The 23,248-nt window shown below is 43.6% G+C and overlaps 1 protein-coding gene across 5 annotated transcripts; it reads right to left on the bottom strand.

The window, feature by feature from the left end:
• Nucleotides 1-1,396: 1,396 nt before the first annotated feature.
• LOC122922227 (serine/arginine-rich splicing factor 5-like) lies at nucleotides 1,397-23,030 on the bottom strand. Of its 5 annotated transcripts, none has more exons than XM_044272773.1 (8): nucleotides 22,917-23,030; nucleotides 18,964-19,094; nucleotides 15,579-15,649; nucleotides 13,151-13,264; nucleotides 10,694-10,766; nucleotides 7,978-8,051; nucleotides 6,807-6,917; nucleotides 1,397-2,379 (listed from the first exon to the last, which is right to left on the bottom strand). In XM_044272773.1, exons 2-8 carry the CDS (start codon nucleotides 19,087-19,089, stop codon nucleotides 2,181-2,183), a joined length of 768 nt encoding a protein of 255 aa, XP_044128708.1. In that variant the 5' UTR covers nucleotides 19,090-19,094; nucleotides 22,917-23,030; the 3' UTR covers nucleotides 1,397-2,180. The 5 variants fall into 5 exon arrangements, with proteins under 5 accessions (XP_044128708.1, XP_044128705.1, XP_044128704.1 ...); XM_044272770.1 differs by lacking the exon at nucleotides 22,917-23,030 and adding an exon at nucleotides 19,298-19,679 and having other exon boundaries at nucleotides 10,694-10,763; XM_044272769.1 differs by lacking the exon at nucleotides 22,917-23,030 and adding an exon at nucleotides 19,298-19,676.
• Nucleotides 23,031-23,248: the final 218 nt, after the last annotated feature.

The raw sequence follows: 23,248 nt of genomic DNA, 5'->3' as shown, positions 1-23,248 counted from the left end.
ACAGGGCCCCCGAAAGCAATCTGACATTGGTGGCATATCCTAGCGATATGCCACCAATGTCTTAGATGACACAATCGCCAAGCTCCCATTTGGTACTTTGCTGTGGTATCTTAGGGGGAGCACTGTATGTGTCAATCCCCCTATCGGTGCCCTGTGATTACAATAGGCCATTTGATTATCATGGCAGCTGGAGAACGTTTAACAAAAAGGTCCACCGGCTTACCATCAGTATCTTCCCGTTAGGCCTTACGCACAAGACTGTTTGTTAGTGTGCGATCCACATTGCAGACTGACCCATTCACCTCTATGGGGCTATGCGCACATCTCTATTTTTGCAGATCGGTGTGGCTGTAAAGCAAATTATACAACATGTCCTATTCTGTTCCACAGTGCAGACAAGGATAGCCCGTTCTATTGATAGGAGTGGAAAAATGTGTAATGCACATGAAGGTATCAATATTAAGCCTAGTTCACATGACCGTATAGCTTTTGTTTTTTTTGCGGTCCATTTTTCACGGATCCGTTGTTCCGTGTTTGAGTTCCGTTGTGTTTCCGTTTCCTTTCTGTATGCCATGTACAGTATACAGTAATTACATAGAAAAAAATTGGGCTGGCCATAACATTTTCAATAGATTGTTCAGAAAGAACGGAAACGGAAGACATGCAGATGCATTTCCGTACGTGTTCAGTTTTTTTTGCGGACCCATTGACTTGAATGTAACCACGACCCGTGATTTACAGCCAAATATAGGACAAGCTCTATCTTTCAACGAAACGGAAAAGGAATGCATACGGAACACATTCCGTTTTTTTTGCGGAACCATTGAAATGAAAAAAAAACGGCCCGTACACTCGCAAAAAAAAAAACATGTTCGTGTGAACTAGGCCTTAAGCAGATCTGTTGTCTGCAGACCAAACTATAGAGACTTAGTTTAAGGACAGGACAGACGTGCTGCAGACTTTTTATCTAGACTTGCACACAGAAAAGCGCAATATGACAGAAATCGACCAGCATTATATGCACCAACACTCATTGGACACACACACACACACCACGTTGGTTCATTCAGTATGTGAGCTTTCTGAAAATAGCCAAGTCACCCCCAAAGTTCATTTAATTATAATGGATGGAAATGTGGTTTGTACATGGTATACTGTGTAACTAGATTACTTGATCTTATGATATGCTGGCTGACATACTGCATACTCATGGAAGTAATTCTTTGGCCGATCATGTAATGCTATGATTCTATGGTTATCAACTGTTGCATGTATACTGTGCAGGCTATTTTATTTCTTGGTATTTTTGTGATTTTCAAAAAATGTCAAAAATTATCTGATTAAAAAAATAAATAAAGAATAAACACTGTGGCGTAAATAAACAGACGTATAAAACTTTGCTTTAAAATTTGCCTTTAAAGTTTTCTCTTTAATTAACCAAAAGCATGAGAATGCAATACAGATCAAAACTGGACAAACTGTTTCAAACTATTGCCTAGCAAACACCTATGTTACTAGCCACAAAAGCAAACAGGATTAATTAACACAAAAACTAAAAAAAATCGTAAAGTTACAAAAAGTTTAAAGAAAAACAAAAAAAAAACCCTGTCCTTGAAATTTTGTAAAACGCTAAATGAAGCTGGAAAAATCTACATTTTGTAGTATTAATGGGTCTCGTCCTTCACATTTACAATAACTAATAAAGCCAATCTAAGGAGACAAATCAAAACAGACTTTGGCTGTAAATAACTGACACCTACCTGATGTAACATGCGCTACTAGAACACTTATGATAATTTTATACATATATTCGCTGAAACTTACATTTTCTGTCAGTGTCACTTATAAAGAATAGGGCAGTATGTGATGTCTATAACTCAATCTAAAGACATGTCTTCATTTACTTTATAAACAAGTCAGAAAATGAGAAATCTCAGACAAGTTTCACCTATCTACACAGTGAAACACGCGTCAAATAGGGGAGGGTTACATGAGCCCTGCCCATCGCATAGTCTAGGCAGAAGCGCCAGATCGCAGAGTTACAAAATCAAAGCACTAGGCCCTCTTTTATATGTCAGATTTTACAGGCGCTTTGGTTACATTAAACAGTGGAAATCTTTCACCCCCAGCCATGGGGCACATAACCTTCATTCAGCAGTTCCACACATGGTAGGCGTCATCTAACCGCGGCTCTCCGCTGAACTGGATCGGGACTGACGTTTGGGGGAGCTCTGGGAAGGTTCACCGCTGTTCGATTTCTGACTGTATTTCTTTTCAGGTGTACGGCTGGGGGAGCGGGATCTGCTTGCAGACCTGGACGATCCACGAGACTTGGACTTGCTGCGGGATCTGGAGTAGCTTCTTGATCTAGATCGACTTCTTAAGAGAAACCATACAAGATTAGTACAAAATGACAGGAAACAAATGACAAGCCATTCACAAAATTATAAAATCAGCTGAAAAGCTCCTGGCAATAGCAGCAGCCTTAGGCTTTTATGGTTCCAAAACCCCATGTGACTGCTTTCTGTTACAGCGCGCCATTCACAATGCTGCTGCCTGTATTCACCCGCTCTGCATTTCTACTATAATCACAATATAATGCAGCCAAGTACATCACATTGGTTTCTTCATATTTGTGTGTATTGTGTGCAGAAATTGACCTGCCATGCAGATTTTAACCCTTTGGCTACTGGAGTTTTTTTCTCCCTGTTTTAATTTTGCTTCCCTATTTTCCGTGAGCCATAACTTTTTTATATTTCTGTTCACATAGCTGTATGAGTGCTTATTTTTTGCAGGACAAGTTGTACTTTCTAATGCCACCATTAATTATGGCATAAAATGTAGTGGGAAGCAGGAAAAAAATTCCAAATGGGGTGAAATTGAAAATAAAAATAAAACCACTCCACCATTTAACGAGTTTTGTTTACGACAAAACTGACCCATGCCCTTCATTCTCTGGGTCAGTAGGATTACAATGACACCCCATATGTATAGGTATTTTATGTGTAAATATTGAAACTTTGAGATTTTTTTTTTTTTACATCACTATTCTGACCCCCATAACCTTTTTATACTTCCGTCTACTGAGCTGTTTAGGGGCTCATTTTTTGCAGGACAATTCATAGTTTTTATTGATACCATTTTGGAGTGTGCATGACTTTTGGATCACATTTTATTTCATTTTTTTTCGGTAAGAGAAGCAATAAAGAAATGTCAAATCGCCCATTTTGACCCTTTTTTCCATTACACTATTCACCGTATTGTTTTTTTTGTTAGATTATAATAATTTCAGTCATGGTGTTTATATTTGTTATTTAGGTATTTTTTGATTTAAACTTTTATTTTTTATATATTTTATTTTTTAAATCACAATTTTAAGGCTCATAAATGACATTTATAAATTATGTTTAACTTTTCATTTTGACCTACAGTGGATAAAAAGTCTACACACCCCTGTTAAAATGTCAGGTTTCTGTGATGTAAAAAAAATGAGACAAAGATAAATCATTACAGAACTTTTTCCACCCTTAATGTGACCTATAAACTGTACAACTCAATTGAAAAACAAACTAAAATCTTTTAGGTAGAGGGAAGAAAAAAATATAAAAATAAACTAAACTAATGGTTGCATAAGTGTGCACACCCTTAAACTAATACATTGTTGAAGCACCTTTTGATTTTATTACAGCACTCAATCTTTTTGGGTATGAGTCTATCAGCATGGAACATTTTGACTTGGCAAGATTTGCCCACTCTTTGCAAAAACACTCCAAATCTGTCAGATTGCGAGGGCATCTCCTGGGCACAGCCCTCTTCAGATCACCCCACAGATTTTCAATCTGATTCAGGTCTGGGCTCTGACTGGGCCATTCCAAAACTTTAATCTTCTTCTGGTGAAGCCACTCCTTTGTTGATTTGGATGTATGCTTTGGGTCGTTGTCATGCTGAAAGATGAAGTTCCTCTTCATGTTCAGCTTTCTAGCAGAAGCCTGAAGGTTTTGTGCCAATATTGACTGGTATTTGGAACTGTTCATAATTCCCTCTAGCTTAACTAAGGCCCCAGTTCCAGCTGAAGAAAAACAGCCCCTTGGCATGATGCTGCCACCACCATGCTTCACTGTGGGTACGGTGTTCTTTTGGTGATGTGCAGTGTTGTTTTTGGGCCAAACATATCTTTTGGAATTATGGCCAAAAAGTTCAGCCTTGGTTTCATCAGACCAGAACACCTTTTTCCACATGCTTTTGGGAGACTTCAGATGTATTTTTGCAAAACGTAGCCTGGCTTGGATGTTTTTCTTCGTAAGAAAAGGCTTCCGTCTTGCCGCTCTACCCCATAGCCCAGACATATGAAGAATATGGGAGATTGTTGTCACGTGTACCACACAGCCAGTACTTGCCAGATATTCCTGCAGCTCCTTTAATGTTGCTGTAGGCCTCTTGGTAGCCTCCCAGACCAGTTTTCCTCTCGTCTTTTTATCAATTTTGAAGGGACGTCCAGTTGTTTGTAATGTCACTGTTGTGCCATATTTGTCTTCACTGTGTTTCATGGTATATCTAATGCCTTGGAAATTCTTTTGTACCCTTCTCCTGACTGATACCTTTTAGCAATAAGATCTCTCTCATGCTTTGGAAGCTCTCTGTGGACCATGGCTTTTGCTGTAGGATGTGACTAAGAAAATTTCAGGAAAGACCAACTAGAGCAGCTGAACTTTATTTGGGGTTAATCAGAGGCACTTTACATGATGGCCGGTGTATGCCGACTCCTTTTTAACAGGATTTTGAAAGCGATTGCTTAATTCTGAACACAGCTACATCCCGAGTTATAAGAGGGTGCGCACACTTATGCAACTACATTATTTTAGTGTTTTTTTGTTTTCTTCCCTCCACCTAAGAGATTTCAGTTTTTTCAACTGAGTGGTACAGTTTATAGGTCACATTAAAAAAGGTGGAAAAAGTTCAGAAAGATGAATCTTTGTCTCACTTTTTTACATCACAGAAACCTGACATTTTAACAGGGGTGTGTAGACTTTTTATATCTACTGTATAAGGGATTTAAAAAATTTCTTTGCATTTTGCTCATTTCTTATATTGGCCTGCCATCTGGTGGCCACAATAAGAATTGCAGTATTAATGCTCAGAATTTCTTCATAGAGACTCAGCACTTGTACTGAAGTTCCGATTAGCCACACAGGGCTTCAGTACTAAGGCCGGAAGCGCATTCAAGTGACGTGATTTCACTTGATCACTGCATCTAAAGCATTTTATTACCGCAATCTGCATTTTTGCCAGTTGAGGAAATTAGCCACAGGTCTCTTCTGTTTCAAACAGCAGAGACTTGCCGGGCATGACGCCCGCTGCAGAGCTGTTCAGTGCCAGCAAAGTGTATGACATGTGAAGAAATCATAGCCCGACACTGTAAAATATCTGCAGCATGTTAATTTATGATCTAGCTCTCCACCATGGATTTTACAGCTATTTCCATGGCAAAAATCAGCAGTAGACATTTCTGCTGTATTCTCAGCGACATGTGGACACAACTCAAATCTGTAGAATGTCATCTGTATTAATATCCTTTTCAATGCACTGGGTGCAGTTAGTAACAAACCCACCTAGTGTGGCAGTGCACTAAAGTAGTGCAACTCATTCGCAAGTTAACTCAACATATATAGTTCACAGTTAAATGTGAATTATAGGTGGACCTACACTGAGCTCATGCACAATGCTGTCTGTGAATCTGATAGGACTATTCTGTATTCGGCTGGTACACAGATGCCTACAGCTTTCCTGGTACAGGACTACCGGTACTCCATGATTTGCACACCGGCTTCCTGTGCATGAAACCTAAAGCTAAAGAGCCACTAGTAACTGAACTGTGAGATTTTGATCTCTACAGATCAAAAAATGGTTATTGACTTGATTTACAATAGCCAAATAAAACTGCACTAACACTTTTTAATAGAACTGAATCAACTTCGGATTTATTCTTTGCTCCTACAACAAAATCCACAAGAATTCCATATCCAATATATGGTGTTTACCAAGAACTGTTACTGCTGGAACTACGGCCGGTACGTGCTGATGCTGCTGCTTTCAGTAGCTCTGGCTTATAGAAACCAACGGCTAACCTCCGGCACTCCAGCTGTGAATGACTCCCAGCATGCTCCATTCATTTCTGTAGAGTTCTGAGAACAAGCAAGCGTACATCTTGGGAGTTGTAGTTTTACTACAGCTGGAGTTCTGGAGGCTACCACCATAGGCTTTACTTATGTGCACACTGCCATAAAATGTATTTCCAGGGACCTTTCTAATATACCGTAGGTGTTTGCTGACATAGACTATAAATCCCCTCATTCCTTACTGCGACACCTAACTTCAACGCCCTTTGCTACCCATGAATAGTGATGCCAGCTGTCACACGATTTACCTACTTTACTTCTACCGGCATCTGTTTATGGGGTGAAAGCTTTCAGCCCCTGCGCAGAAGAGAAGCCTGGGAAGAGGTCACATGGGGAAAATCTTGAGTGCTTGTGACTTGGACTCCAGCACAAATAGCCTAATTCAGGGCACATACTAGAAGATAGTATCTATATATTAATGCATGCATGTTTTTTGGGTTGTTTTTTTCTTGTTTTTCAGGCATTGTGTCCCTTTAAATTGAGGATCTACAGTGAGGAACGAGGTGATAATTTTTCTATGCCAGTGCACACCAGTTTATGGCATTTTAGAAATTGACCCACCTCTTAGAAACTCTGAAAGATACCACAACTGTTTGATATCTGGATGTAGATTACATCTGCAACATGTACCTGTGTTTTTTGCGATCCTCAATCAGCTTTATTTTTCGACCACTAAGCTCCGTGCCGTCCAACTTGTCTAAAGCACTCTTCATATCACTGTAGGATGCAAATTCCACGACCCTTAAAAAGAAAAAAAAAAAAAAAAAACGCATCTGTAATGGCTCAGTACTTCTAATGTAACAACTGTAAACTGCATGGCGCTTACTAAACAAACTGTCCTCAAAATCAGTTGAGGGTGAAAGAATGTTGATAACTTTTAGATAAGGCCTCATGCGCATGACTGTACCCATTTTGTGGTACGCAAATCAAGGATATGCATAAGGCCCCCTACACACGAACGTGTGCTTCCTGTTGCCGTATTGCGGACCCCCAATACACGGGTGCCGTTCCGTGGGCATTCCGCATCACGGATGCAGACCCATTCACTTGAATGGGTCCGCAAATCCGGAGATGCGGAATGGTACGGAACGGAAGCAAATAGACGATAAACTGCCTTAATAGAATGCTGTTTTAGGCAAGGGTTCTAATTGCTAAATACTAGATACGGGGAAACCCACCTAGCAAACAGGAATATATAAATAGGCTGAATACAGTCTTACGCCTTGAAAGAGGGGTCTATGTCAGAAATTATCCCAACAATTTCCTGTCGATATGGAGGGGTTGGGTGGAGACCGGGAGCTTGGCTTGTGCGGCTCTATCAAGAGATTGCATACGTGGGCAATATTCTCTATTGGGCCAGTTATCTTAGCACACAATGACGAATGGGGGATGTCGATAGGTCACTCTAATTTCAGCCATCACTGAAATGGCCTTCCTGAGATATAACTATTAGGGAAATAAAAGTAATGCAACTGTCTCTGTTGGATCAAGTAAGAGGGGGGGGTTGGATGTTATGTTATATAATTATATAAACAATAATTTTGCATTGTCCTGTACTCTTATAACAACAAGTATCTGTCTCTGTATCCTATATCACGCTGCTTTCATGTCAATGTGATGACAGACTCATAATATTGATAAGATTTTGATGTATGGACCGACAAGATCTTTGTTATTGTATACATTTATTTTGTTATTACCTTTATTGATAAACAATAAAAACGATTTTGATTTAAAAAAAATAAGTACCGCAACTATTAGCAAAACATCCCTTTAGAAGTCAGAGAAGCCAAGTGCATACCCTTCATTTCTGTTACTCCTGTGTGCATCCACATATGTGACCTCTCCAGCCTTTCGCATGAAGTCCTTCAGATCCTGAAACAAGTAGTGTTGGTTAGCTTTAAACTAACATGCCCTTTACACTGATTTCATTGTGCATGAAGTATAAAATATGGATACTGCACTGAAAAGACCTGTGGTTTAGCTAAAAACTTATGATAAATCAGTGTTAGTGTCAAGTATGATGTACATAATCTGCAGAACATTAAGTGAGGTGTGAACACATGAGTAGCAGGTTACATTCTTACACAAATTCTACTAATGTTGTTACAATAGGAACTCAGGCATTTATGGTTATAGGATGCAAAATGCAATTACTCTATATGTAACAACTTCACTGTTTGGTATACTTAACTATTCTGAGTTTATTACTTGGTGTTATATTATTTCAAACCCAAATTACTTACCACGATATATAACCAGTGGTCGGAGGTACCTTAAGCAAAGAGTCGCTTGTCCATAACCTAGATGACCTTGTGAGCAACTCACTTACATGAGAAGGGTGGAAGGCGGCAGGGGAGCACCAGAGTCTCAGTAAGTGAGTGATGTTAAACCTGAAACCACTGGATGCAATCACTGGAAGTGGCTAGAGAACCTGAGGCTGACCTGAGCTAGCCACTCTTGCTCAAATCTGGGCAAACCAAGATCTACATCGGCAAAGCGGGAGGGTGATAGGAACCAAAAGGAAACTTCAGAACAGGCCCAGCCCTAGAATTTCAGCCATTAGCAAACCAAAAACTCTTGGGCTCTCCTCCACACAAGAGAAACGAGGCTTAACCCAAAGAAAGGCTGTTAAAAGAGGTTCAAAATGCACGTGGTTAGATATATGTCTGTGAAAAAAAATATTTACTACAACACAGGATGGAGCAATATCAGTTTAGTACTAACAGTAAAAAACAAAAACAACAAACACCCACACACTTAAGATGTGTCATTTTGTATGGTTCTACTAGTGTGCCGCCCTCAGTCCACATTTTCTGCAGTACGATTTACCCTCATTGGTCAGACATTGGGACTTTTTACAGTATAGACTAGCGACGTTATCAATTATCACAAAAACCCAGAAGTTATTAACTGAATATTTCCAAACCTCAGTAGACTGACAGACGCTGTGTCCAGGTATATCCAGAACACAATGCGAGTAATTGTAAAGGATTTTTACAAATGTGCACAGTCCTGCAAATGAAACCAACAACTGCACATAATATGGAAATTGTTTACTGTACCCCACAGGAACTGAGCGTGCGACTGAAGAGAATCCAGGATGGGAGTAGTTGTCTAGTGTGTGCTCTGATTACACACCAGCATTTGCCTTTCAGTTTTTACAATTCTGCACTCATGTTTCACCTATCTAGCCTGACACACCGCCACGTGCCTGGAAAAGTCGCCCATACGGAGATGCATACCGCCATCCCTTTGGTGCTAACCCAGGTAGTGAAAATGCAACAATTTTGTTCTTTGCAGCAGGAAAGTGCATAAAAGGAACCGACCTGGATCTACTGCATCCTGAACTAGAACAGGCCGCTCTTAAGCAAAGAGTTCCTGGTTTCTCAGTGAATCTAATTTTATTTGCCAAAATACTCTATTTTCAGTGGCTGCACTGTTCTATGAAATAGCTAAAAAAATCAAGATCAAACAAACATGTGATGTGGTTATAAGCACAAAAATTTATGAATAATGCAAGAAGCAGCCATGTATTATCGTACAGGAGAGGCAGCAATAAATGGGACACTTCCAGAAGACACAATGTAGAGTTAATCACATTAATGTCACGCTGCACTCTTCATAGTACTAGCCATTCATCTGCAAACAATACTGCTCCACTACAGCACAAAGCATTATAGAATCTGTCCAGGAGACGGACCGCCTGAAGTTAGAACAGGAGATGTCCCACCACCACAAACATGGGGGATGAATAGTACCTGCTCCCCCCGAGTGGCACCTCAAACCCCCAACTGAGACTGTAAAGGGAGCAACATCTCAGTCAACTGACCTGATCCTCAGAAACTTTTATTTTTTTATTTATTTATTTTTTAAAGAAAATGTGGAAATAGGTGCTTCTCATTTCCATACAGTCCCATCCTTCTGACCTCGTAATGGGGATTTCAGGAGGGCTACAGGGCAACTTGCTTTGAGGCATCAGTGTATATAACTGACGATTATATATATAATTTTGTTTTAAGTCTGTCTCTGTGTCAGATTCTCTATAGCAGTGATTGGTAGCTGTTGCACAACAACTACTACTACCATTATGTCCTGATAGCTGCAGGCTGTCATGGCATGATGGGAGTTAGTTTTGCAACAGCTGGAGAGCCAAAATTTGGGGAATATTGCTCCACATTACTGTCACATAAGATATACAGAAATGTATATAACAAGTAGCAGGTAAAGCTTTGACCACAGCACACGTTGATGTCTACATAAAACAAGGACTATACAGTCCCAGCCTCTACTCTCCTCTCCTCTGAACCCCATCCTCGTAGTATACTTGGGTACTGCAGAATACTCAGTTATATTAACTTCTAATAAAGGAGTGAAGTAGGAGCACAGTCCAGTGTGTGAGTGACCAGGTACCAGAGCGACAGCACCCTTACTGCTGCTGTGACTCTTTCCAACTTAAAATCTACAACTATGATAATCTAAGCAAGACATAGCTTTACAAGACGTGAAATGCTCACCTGCCAGCTGACACGCGAGGAGAGGTTTTCCACAATTATTCGATGCTCTGTTCGTACTGGGGGTCCATACCTACTGCCAAAATAAAATAAAAAAATTACAGCTAAAGACAACTGTATTAATACAGAAACTATGACAGCTGCAAAAAATAGAAATTTTCAGTGGCACACAGTAATGGCCCCTTTAAAACTGCTTGATGGAGCAGGCGATTATTAGTGGAGGTGAAGCACTGTATTTACAAGCCGAGATCTCCTCAACAGTATGGGGAGGAATGATCACTAATGCCATTGCTCATCCCCATACTGAATCAATGTTTGTGGGCAGCAGAGGCCATTTATATGGCATGATCTGCTGCTGGCAAGCAATGATCCAGGTGACCACACCAACTATTCTATTAGGTGATGAACGAACGCTCATTAGAAATTAATCTGCCGAAAATCAGGCAGTGTAAAGGGCCCTTACACTTCGGTCACCGGGATTCTGCCTATAGAGGAGTTTATACATTCTGATGGTTCTATGAGAACATGTCTGCAATTGTGCGGACGCTGCACATAAGCAGAGTGTGCAGACAGCTGGCACATGCGCAGTCTACTGAGCACAGGGATGGAGCCCCAAAGGCGTGTGTGAGTATATATCATTTTCAGAATCAACAAAATCATTCATGTAAATAACACAGGTACGTTGGCAGACATGCTCTCTGAGAATTAGCAGAATGTATAAACGCCTCTATAGGCATAACCCTGGTGACAGAATCCCTTTAAGACAGATGTGTTTGTCAAAAGGACACTCATCAGAAAGTGATTTTTTTTTTTTAACTCAATGGGGCATATTTACTTATCCTGTAAATGGCAAATATTTAGAAAGGGGGACATTTATCAAGACTCTGAAGCAAGATGAGCCTAATTTATTAAGAGGCAGATGCCTCTAATTAAATTAGTCGCATGTCTTGCATTCCGTGCAGCAGAAACTCAAACCTATACCAGCTAGGGGCTACTGCAGTAGACCTGAACTATACCTTACACCAGTTTCCCTGCCTGTCCACCAACAGCATGACTTCATGGCCCCCTAATTCATCAGACGTGAACCCAATTGGGCATCTGTGGGACCACCTCGATCATCACGTTCCCTCTATAGATCCTCGCCCATGCGCCCTCCAGCAGTTGTGGGGTGCACTGCAGTCAGCATGGCTCCAGATACCTGGGACAACTACCAGGACCTCACTGAGCGACTCCCAGCCTGTCGAGCCGCGCTGCACACGGCGGTTACTCTGGAGATTAGCCGTGGTCAGAATAATGTGACGTGACTGTAGTAGGTAAACAATTGTTTGACAATATGTTGTATCGTTCTCTTGATAGGCCTAGATAAAGATGCCCACAGAAGAGCACTGAATTGATTAAAGTAATCTATGACATCCTAAGGCTAGTTTCACATACGTAGTAAGAGATCTTGCAGGCTGTTCCAGCAAAGAACAATCTGCCCGAGCCACACACCCCTCACCTCGCTCACAAAGATGATCGTACTAAGGCTTGATGCACATCAGCAAATCAGGGATCCACAAAAAATAGAGACCAGCCGTGTACAGTGCGCATTTCCCCGTTCAGCACGTCCCACCCTATGTTAAAGCGGTTGTCCGGGTTCAGAGCTGAACCCAGACATATCCTCCTCTTCCCCACTCAGCCCCTCTGAGATGAGCATTAGAGCATTTCATGCTCCGGTGCTTTCCCTTGCTCTGTATAGTGCAGGGCAAGGGCTTTTTTGTTTACAAACTTACACTGCTAGGTGGAGGCTTCCACCCATAAGTGGCGGTGACATCACCGGAAACACTGCTAGGCGGAAGCCTCCGCCTAGCAGAGACCTGGTACGTCATCGGATCTGCTGAACAAGCCCTTATCCTGCGCCATTCAGTGCAGGGCAAGGGAAAGCATTGGAGCATGAAATGCTCAGATGCTCATCTTAGACGGGTTGTTTGGGTGAAGAAGGGCATATGTCTGGGTTCAGCTCTGAACCTGGACAACCCCTTTAAAAATGTCTATTCTTGTCCACAAAACTGACAAGAATAGGACATGCTCTATCTTTTCTGAGGGATGGGGGAACGGACATACAAATGTGGACAGTACGCGCATTTTTTGCAACCCTCAATTTAAATGAATGGGTCAACATCCAAACCACACAAAATGTGGATCGGATGCAGACCAAGAAATATGGTTGTGTGCATGGGGCCTTATACAGGACCTGTCAAAATGAAATGTGATGCAATCTGCAGGTAGCATGTTATAGTGCAGGGTGAGCTGAGTCAAACTAATAATTTAAACAAAAACAGAAAAACTACTTAACAAAATCCATGAGCAGTAAGGAAAAAAAAAAAAAAAAAAAAAAATGCTTGCTATAGAATTGAGCAGTGACCTGATCACATCCTTCACAAATGTGAATTTATCAACAGAGCACAAGATCATCATTACCTGGGTCCACCACTGTTTGACTGACGGTAGCCAAAGCGCATTGGGTAACGCCCTCCTCCACCACCCATCATGCCTCCTCTTCCTCTTCGATTTCTGGCATGTTCAATTGTGACTCTGAATCAATGGAAAGAAAACACATTAGTCTGATCACTATTCCCAGCCATCTGTTTGCACTACTGCTCGACACAGTCCAGTTATTGTCTGAGCAGGCCTTAAAGGGGATGTGTCACAAAACATTCTACATTTTTCAAACCAGCACCTGGATCTGAATACTTTTGTAATTGCATGTAATTAAAAATGTATATAGCCAGTGAGCTATTGAATAAAATCTATCTTCTGTATAGCGCCACCTGCTGTTTGTTCCTTTTCAAATTTTTTTTTTGGTCCATCTCACTGAGCTGGTCACACATGCTCAGTTTAAATCTTCAACTGCCGCCTGCTATATGTTCTGTTTGAAGCTGTGGCAGTTACAGGGAGAGAACTGCAGCAGAAAGGACACGGCCCCTGAGCTGCCAGCCTGAAGATAATCAAGCAGAGCAATTTTATCAGTGAATGTGAAGATCTCCGGATCCATGTGAGGTACAGGGCTGGTTCTATACTATGTACTATATGGTGTCAGATTTTCATTTCTTACATCAATAATGGGATAACCCCGTTAAATAGAGTTTCCTCTGTGCCGAGCTAGGACAGATCAGCAGGTACCAGAGCAGTGTATGAAGTAGGGTTGTCACAATGCCAACATTTTTATTCGATTTCAATACCATAAAAAAGTATTGTGATACAACAAAAAAAAGCTGCGTGCATTCCACATTTTAAGGACTTTCCGGCCCATAATAGAAACCTCCTATCTTATTTTGGGGGGGACAAGGCGATCCAAAAAAATGGCAAATCACGCAGTTTTTATTTTTTTGTTTCGGCATTCACCGCATTGGAGTTATTTTTATTATATTTTAATAGTTTAGACTTTTCAGACGCAATAATAATAATACATTTATTTTTTTATATATTTTATATGTATAATTGGGAAAAGAGGGTGATTAAAAAAAATTAAATATAAAACTTTATTTTATAACCATTTCCCCCCTTAGGGGCTAGAAAATCCCTTGTCTAAAGATCTATTAGGGTCAATAGGACTTTACACTGTCCCTGCTGCCCTCTGCTTTGTGCACACCGGCAGCGAGATTACCATTACCAAGGACTTCAGTAGCGTCCTGGCTGCCATGGTAACCGATCGAGCCTTGCGATTACACTGCTTGGGCTCCAATCGGAACTGCCACCAATGAAAGGGGGGGGGGGGACCCTGTGGCCACTGCCACCAATGAATATAACAATGAGGGGGGGGCACTGTGGCGGCAACGCTTCTTTCTCCCCTGTGCTTCTGAGGGAACATGGCGCGTGGCGAGAGCAGTGCGTGCCATGTTCTGTGATACTAGGCTGTGCTACTATCGGTAAAAGGCAACTCCCGGTATCGAATCAATACCGGTACAAAAGTATTGATTGGGTATCGATAATTTGATACCAGGTGCAACCCTAGTATGAAGGGGTCATTGTAGTTAAAAAATCATCTGACACTGAGAAGGGGAAAGCCATTTAGAGAACAATACTGGATTAGAGGGGTTTTCTAGGTTCAGGATACTGATTTGTCTCCCCTGGGCCACCCCTGTAGATCAGCTATTTGATGGACCTCCGCTCTCACACCAGCACTGCGACCTCTTCATGGTTTACGTGGAGCCATCTACTTAGCGAAGCTGCAATACTCTGCACGACCGCCCCAAGTAGACGGCTGAAGTAATCAGGATGCAGTGCACACAGCAACGCTGCAAACCCTGCAAAGCAGGCGATAGGCAGGGGTGCCGAGGTTGGAGCTGCACCAATATCCTGAACCAGGAAAAAACACCTTTTCCTCCTATATAGAAGTCTATAGGAAAACATCCAAGAAACACCATACCCAGAACATGTCCAGTACCCAAAAAAACACAATGTTTTTAGGGTTTCATTATCACTTCCTGGCTTACAGCCAACATCTGGCGGCAAATATTTCTTCTTCAAAAATGCTGCTACAGAAGATATAGGTCAGGGATGAATACAGCTATTTGGGGCAGACAATTCCGGTATGCCACCCACAATAGGACTGTCTTGATCGGTGGGGGGTCTGAACACGGTCTTGACCAGTCCCATAGGATTTGGATCAGGGGCAGTGCACAAGCTCTACAGCTGCTCCATTCCTCCGTGGAACACAGGACAATGGTTTTAGTAATCAGTGGTTACCCCAGTGGTCGGATCCGCGCCTGTTTCAGTAATCACAAATCAGATACTTACCACCTATTTGTGGATTGTCAAAAAGAGGTCATTCTGAAAAAACCCTCCAAATAAATGATAAACTGAACTGTTTCTTACAAATTTTACCATTAAGTACATGATATTTTACCTTTCACTACATAGTTCTTTTCCATTCAGCTCGTATACTGCATCATCTGCATCTCTGTGGTCTTCAAATTCCTAAATTAATTAAAAGCAGGTATATGAGTTATTATAACCCGTTCATATGATTTCTCCATACGTACTTCACATAAATGCACATTAACAAAACCACCTCGTCTGTTCAGACTAGGGGTGCACTGAAATATCGGCCGAGAATGCACCTAATCTGTTTCTGCCGATATTTTTACATATCGGCCGGAAATAGAGGGGAGGGACTGGGAGGAGGAGCTGGGGGCCGGTGCGTTCACTGTTCTCCGGCCCCCAGCTCCAGTAGTTATAAAATGTTGTACAATTAATAAGCATTCTATTCATGAGGCCCCCTCTGCAGTATTACATTCAATACAGCCACATCCTACTCACAGGGCTGTGCTGGCCGGCCGGGCAGACGAGCGGCAGCATCACGACTGACGTCACATGCCTGCGCCGCCTCCTTCATTCAGAAAGTAGGCCGGGCACATGACGTCAGTCGTGACGCTGCCGCTCGTCTGCCCGGCCGGCCAGCATTAAGATAACAGCCCTGTGAGTAGGATGTGGCTGTATTGAATGTTCTACTGCAGAGGGGGCCTCATGAATAGAATGCTTATTAATTGTACAACATTTTATAACTACTGGAGCTGGGGGCCGGAGCACAGTGAACGCACCGGCCCCCAGCTCCTCCTCCCAGTCCCTCCCCGATATTTTCTATTAATTGTACAATGGGGGGGGGGGGGGGGGTCTGTGGATGGCACTGTTATGGGGTGGGTGGGGGTCTGTGGATGGCACTGTTATGGGGTGGGGGGTCTTTTAAAAGTATTTGGGCAAAAAGGCAGTTTCGGTTTCGGTCAAGGGGTATCCTGAATTTTCGGACCAGAATTTTCATTTCGGTGCACCCCTAGTTCAGACATCATCTTGAATTTTACATTTCACCTCCTATCAATTATTGGCAAAATCACGCGGTAACAGTTTGGTTCTCGGCCACTGTAGGGGTACATGATTAACTGAACTGACTCAATCACCATTTTAATTGAAATCAATCTTGACAAAAACATGACTCAACAGCTACTACCCCCCCCCCCCCCCCCCCCGATGCTGCAGCCACTAGCGTCTCCCCCTGACCACCACCCGTGGAAGCAACTGCAGACTCAGTGTGCCCATGCATTGCTATGGCATACGAGGGCTTAACAAAGCCACCCCAGGCCTGCCATGACCATTAGACTGTTCCACAGGCCCAGCCTAATAGACAATCTGACATTGTTAGGTTGTAATCCATTCGTATACAAGGTACGCAAATGCATAAAAAAAAAAAAAAAAAAAAAAAAAGAATGAAGAAAGAACAAAAAAATAAAAAAATTAAATGTTGTTAAAGGGAAGGAACCTGTCACTGGGAATCCAGCATCGCAACATCCACCATCACCTAACAAGGTCACGTGATGTGGCGGATTCGACATGAAGACGCACAGATGGAAGGTGCCGAACACAGCACCGCGTGCACTCATCATGTATGCTATAATCCAATTAGGGCATTTGGCAGAGGGGTTTTTTAATCTTATAATCATGTACTTCTGGACCTTTTACCACAAACACTTGAAGCAGTTATGGAGAGAACTACTGCACACACTGTGTACCACCAGTAGGGGGAGCTCAATCTATTCAGAGGTTTTCTCTCTCTCTCTTGCTGTGTTCGGCACCCCCCATTTGTGCGTCTTCACGTTGATTCTGCCGCATCACATGACCTTGTTAGGCGATTGTGGACGTTGCGATGTGCCGCTCTCACACCCAGGTGATTGGAATTGTGACTTATTGATGATGTATCCTATTGGTGGGGAAGGTGTTTAAAACATCAGGTTTCACAGTGATGGCGTTACCCCCGGACGAAGGCACGCCGAAACACACGTCGGAGTAGCGCCATCCTGGTTTGTGCAGTTTCTTGGGCGAGTTCCTTGCAGCAGTTCCTAGTTTTTCCATGTAAGGGAATGTATGCGATTTCGCTCCCTGGTTCTACATTAATCTTATTTCCCATTTACCGGTGCTGACTGTCACCATGGGCACTGGGACATATCCGTACAAATGTTCTATATAAGACCTTGTAATATACTCCTATACTTCCTGTGTACTGCCAGGAAGCTTTCCTTTTAATGTGACATTTGTCTCTTATATATTTTTTTAATTTCAACAGTTTTTTATTAAAGTTTTCAAAAAAATACAATAGAAAAGAGTTTTTCTTGACAAGTTATACAATCAATTGTACAGTATTGGAGTTAACAAGTACAGTTATGTCCGAGCTAAGTGTGATAATTGAAGGCTGACGTGCATAGTAGAAGTCAAGTACTATATGAAAATAGGTGATTCTTCCAAAAAACAGAATCAAACAAAACAATACAGAACCATAGCCCTGGAGGCGATTATGTCTTATTTTGTGATTAATAAAATACTATACCTTTTATATGTACTTTTTGAGCTCTTACTTATTTAAGTCTTGTTCTCTGCTTAGGAGCTTGTACTAGGATATTTTGTAGCTGGCCCCACAATACTTATTGGTGTACTGGTGAAGTTTTGGCATGTGGGCTGCCTCTTACGTCATCCAGTGTACTGGCCGATATCCTGCCGGCGCATGCGCACTGTGATGACCATTGTGGGCAGCAGCATCATTCCATGCAGTGCGCATGCGGGATATCGGCCAGTACACACGGCCAGGGCGGGCCAAGCAACAGGCTGGGGAGGGGTTATGTGAGAAGAAGGCAGAGCGTCCTGGGCACCTACAGCCCGACCGCCGCCCCTGGGCACCTACAGCCCGACCGCCGCCCCTGGGCACCTACAGCCCGACCGCCGCCCCTGGGCACTTGCGAGCCCTCATTTACATATGAATAAAACTCAGTTTTTGCCCCTGATGAAAATCCAAACAAAAAGACAAAGGTACCGTTTGACTGATCTATAGTTATGCTAGAGTGCTATGCAAGTGGTCTATAAGGGCAAATTGTGGTTACACTCCCTTTAATCCACATCCCCTCCTGCTGAGCCACGCCATTTACCACCAGGCCATGCCCCCTGGTCTAGCAATGCGCAGGAAGCACCTAAGGCACATGTAAATACGATGCAACGCCTGTACGCTAATTTGGGGTGCAAATTGGCATGGCATCTTGGTGCATTTAGCACATTGTGCCGGTGACATAACGGCATGAACCCTGACAATACAATACTAACTGGCAGGCAAAGCGGTCGTTCTGCCAACACGGCTATTTTCCCTTCTCTCCAGGGGGTGAGGTCTATCATGGGGGACAATTAACTCTACAAGACGGGCACCTGAGCAACAAAACAGGCAGAGGTGATACAGAAGCAGATAATCTGACACTTACCACAAAACCAAATCCACTTTTCAAGTTAATTTCTCGGATACGACCATATCCCTTGAAAAACTTCTCCACATCTCTTTCCCGAGCATGAGGACTCAGCCTCCCTATAAATACTCTGCAGCCGCTCATCTTATCTGGGAAAAGAAGCAGACAAATAGTACATAAATGGAAAACCTCCTAGAAAGAAAGATAAACTGGTTCCATACGTATAATTAAGGAGCAGGGAGGTGACAGGGTACTGGAAGTTACTGAACACCCCCGACCTCTGCTTTCTTATACAACTACACCATCCGCTCTAAGGTATAGGTAGGATTTTGCGCTTCTGTATTTTATATACCTTGATAATTTGCAGGTTTCCAGCGCCAGGAGGAATATTCCATGTCTTCTCCTTTCAGCGTCAAGACCAGGAATAACATGGTGAACTCCTTGTCTTAGCACAAAGGGGCGGCCAAGGAGGAGACAAGCATCCCCAGAGCTCTCTGCGTCTGCACAGGAGGTACACCTGAGAAGGCGGTGCGCAGAAACTTACTGTACGCAGATCCTCTCCAGTAAGGCGTACAGATGTGTGGAGTAAAGCCCGAGGCTCAGATAACTGCTCTGTGCAAACGCTGGTTCTTAGGGCTCAAGCACACAAACGTATTTTCTTTCCACTTCCGTTTTTTTTCAGACCGTATGCAGAACCATCCATTTCAATGGGTCCGCAAAAACAACAGAGGGTACTTTGTATGCATTCCGTTTCCGTATTTCTGTAATTCCGTTCCGCAAAAAAGTAGTGCACGTCCTGTTATTGTCTGCAAATCACGGTCCAAGGCCCCATTCAAGTCAATGGGTCCGCAAAAAATACGGAACACATCCGTATTTCATGGATCCATACTGTAGAACTGCTATGCTCAGCCCATATTGCTCGTGTGTTTGGTGATTAATAAGTTACTGTTTTCTATCCACAAAAAACGGATCTACCATACGGATATGTTTTGTGGGATAACGGAATGGAAGAGGACTTAAATCAGAGAAAAAAAAAAAATAAAGATACGGAACAGATCAGAGAAAAATGGACCGCAAAACAACAACGGTCGTGTGCATGAGCCCTTACTTCTGTATTACACCAAAAGATTATCCGTCCAATCAGACCAGTAGTTGGTGGGTATAACAATAGATCTGGGCGTGTTATAGGGCATCAGACCAGTGATTGGTCAGAAAATCTGTCAGTGTAATACAGGCATGAAGCGATTGTGGCACCTAAATCCTGTCTGGTGGGCGGCACATTGCCCTGTACAAACCAGGAGGTGTTACCCACAAGGAATGAATCCGTACAGGGCTGAACAATCTCAGCAGTGATTGTTCATCCCTATACAGAGGGGATGATTGCTATGGGGATGTAAATTCAGCTCACTGATCAGGACAAAAAAAATCCCTACGTCTTTGCACACATAGGGACCAACTACCACAAATCCCAGCATGCCCTGAAAGCCTGCAGCCGATGTGGAACCCTGGAAGCCACTTTAATTTCCTGAACACGAGTCCCGCCAAATGAATGTGTGGAAAAGCCCTCTGTCACTACGTGCCTCCATATAAAAGCCAGGTACATAGCGGTACGAATATGGGGTGAACTACGGATCCATAATGCAGCGGTACACGTGAGGCCTTCATACTCAAGCAACCAGCACCTGAACCCGCTGCGGGGGAGACACGAGCCGAATGATGGGGTCTCAGGAGCCGGACATGGTGCGATTAGCTGATTGCCAGGCCGGCTTCATCACAAATAGCTGCGTGCTTACGTGTAAAGGCGTCTGACCAGGGCCTAGGTCAGGGCACATACTATAAGGGTGCCTTCACACCACAAAGACATCCACCATGTTAGGGGATGAAAAGTGCTACATGTGAAGGCCCGAGTGCACCGATGATGGGGTCCGGTGCAATGCACAGGGTGAGAATATGCAGCAAAACTTGTGACAAATCTCTAATCGCAGCAAAATCTGCTATGTGGCAATGCCCTTAGGCCTCATGCACACGAATGTATTTTCTTTCTGCGTCTGTTCCGTGTTTTTTTTTTTTGCAGAACCATTCATTTTAATGGGTCCGCAGAAAAACAAAACGGCAGTTACTCTGTGTGCATTATGTTTCTGTATATATTCCGGATTTCTGTTCCGCAAAAAAATAGACATGTCCTATTACTGTCCACATTACGGACGAGGATAGGACTGTTCTATTAGGGGCTGGCTGTTCCGTTCTGCAAAATACAGAATGCACACAGACGTCATCCGTATTTTTTGCGGACGAGCATGAGCTCATATTTAGTAGATGCAAGGCCTGTGGAAGGAGCCGTCTCCAGTCTCCATAACGGGACGTCACACTCCCACCCGGAGGGGTTTTGCTCACAGAACACACCTGCCTGAAATGGCTTGGTACAGCCGATGCTGGGGAAGGGGGGGGGTTCCAGGCAAAATGGAAGTAGTAAGTTCTGCCTGGAGTCCTTTTACTCGGCTGTTGTGTTACTGTAACGCTGGCTAGTTTTTAGGCATTTCTACTTACACAGCCCTCCTTCTCCTCCTGCCCTCGGCCTTATGCAGACGTCCATATTACAGCCCTGTACAACCTCCATGGTATATGGAGCCATAACGACCCATAAGGCCTGCTTCAGACGAGAAGGTTCGCTCCGGGAAGCACGGTCTGCGTGACGGCTGCATTTACTTAACATTGCTCCTCTGACCCGAACTCACAGCATCATAATGACGTACGCCCGACGGCAGCTCCTCTGTACTGTATTCATACAACGGTGCGACTCACGGCGTCCAAGTCATTACGAGGCTACGCGTTCAGGTCAGAGCCGCCGTGTTCAGTCATCTTACAGGGCGATCATAGTCCTATGAAGCCGCCTCAGCAGATCTGCCCCTAGGACACCGGCTGACCTGTTACATGTGCACTTGGCAGCTAAAGACATCCGTGTTGGTCCCATGTTCATATGTGCCCGCATTGCTGAGAACAATTACGGTGTAATATATGCAAATAAACCTCCAGGAGCAATGGGGGCGTTACCGTTACACCTAGAGGCTCAGCTCTCTCTGCACTTTGACATGACGGGGCAGTGTAAACGTGATCACGCCTGCATATCCCTGTCAATCAAAGTGCAGAGGATGCAGCAGTTGCAGAGAGAGCTGAGCCTCTAGGTGTAATGGTAACGCCCCCGTTGCTCCTAGAGACTCATTTGCATATATTAAATCCTCATTTTTCTCAGCAATGCGGGCACATATGAACACGGGACCAACACAGATGCCTTCAGCTGCCAAGTGCACATGTAACAGGTCAGCCAGTGTCCTAGGGACAGAACTGCTGACAGATGCCCTTTAATATAGCTCTGGTTTCCCGCTCCAGAGCCGGCTCTGCTATGTGAATGAGGCCCCAGGACGGGCGCACACCATGTCCTTCTAGTAACATTGGATTCACCCTCTCATCGGTTAGACCCGCAGCAGAACAGAGGCTGCAGCAGCTCACTGAGGGCATTGGATGCCATTTTGCTGTAGGTTTTCGGTGCAACAATAAAATAATAATCACAGGTAATCGGGGAACATGCCACATGCAGCCCTTTGTAGAGAGCACAGAAAACACAATGGCCGCACTTCCTGTATGGCAGCCTGTACACTGGACAATAACCAGGGCCCCGCACACGGCCATGGAGACATAGGGATCCGTGCTCATTACCGCGCCTGTATCACCAAACTACAACTCCCAGAATGCACTGACGAGGTATGCTGGGAGTCGTACCTTACAACCCCTCCATTTTCCCAGCATTGTCCGCTCCTGTGCTCAGACACCGAGCATATGCCATTATTACCCCTCATCTCCAGCCACGGCTGAGCTGTGATATAATGCACCTAAACCCTCCCTCCGGTGCACGGAACCGTATCCTCTCCGGGGGCCGCACTGCTAGGAGAAGCACACGCCGCCGAAAAACTCACCAACGACACCGCTGTTTCCCGAGAATGAAATGGCGACCGAGAATCTCCGGATATGACTCTAACAAGATGGCGGAGCGGGGGAGAGGCTTGTTGTCATGGAAACGCCCCTCTGGCAGCCGCGAGTCGGCGGTGTTGTGTAATAATCATGGCGCCTCAGCAGCTCCAGTTGTAAAATACAGACTTGGTAATAAAAAGAACACTGCTTCCTCTGTTCATGTCACAATGCCATTCTGTCTCTGGGAAAGCTGGGTGACTGAGGCTGACGCCTAGAATTAGCACCATCCCAGAGCCCAACATCGCTTCTTGTCATCGCAGGGTGATGGTGCGATCCG

Source organism: Bufo gargarizans, chromosome 11 (assembly GCF_014858855.1).
Source record: "Bufo gargarizans isolate SCDJY-AF-19 chromosome 11, ASM1485885v1, whole genome shotgun sequence".
NCBI classification, from domain to species: Eukaryota; Metazoa; Chordata; class Amphibia; order Anura; family Bufonidae; genus Bufo; species Bufo gargarizans.
This window is presented reverse-complemented; position numbering and strand designations above follow the sequence as displayed.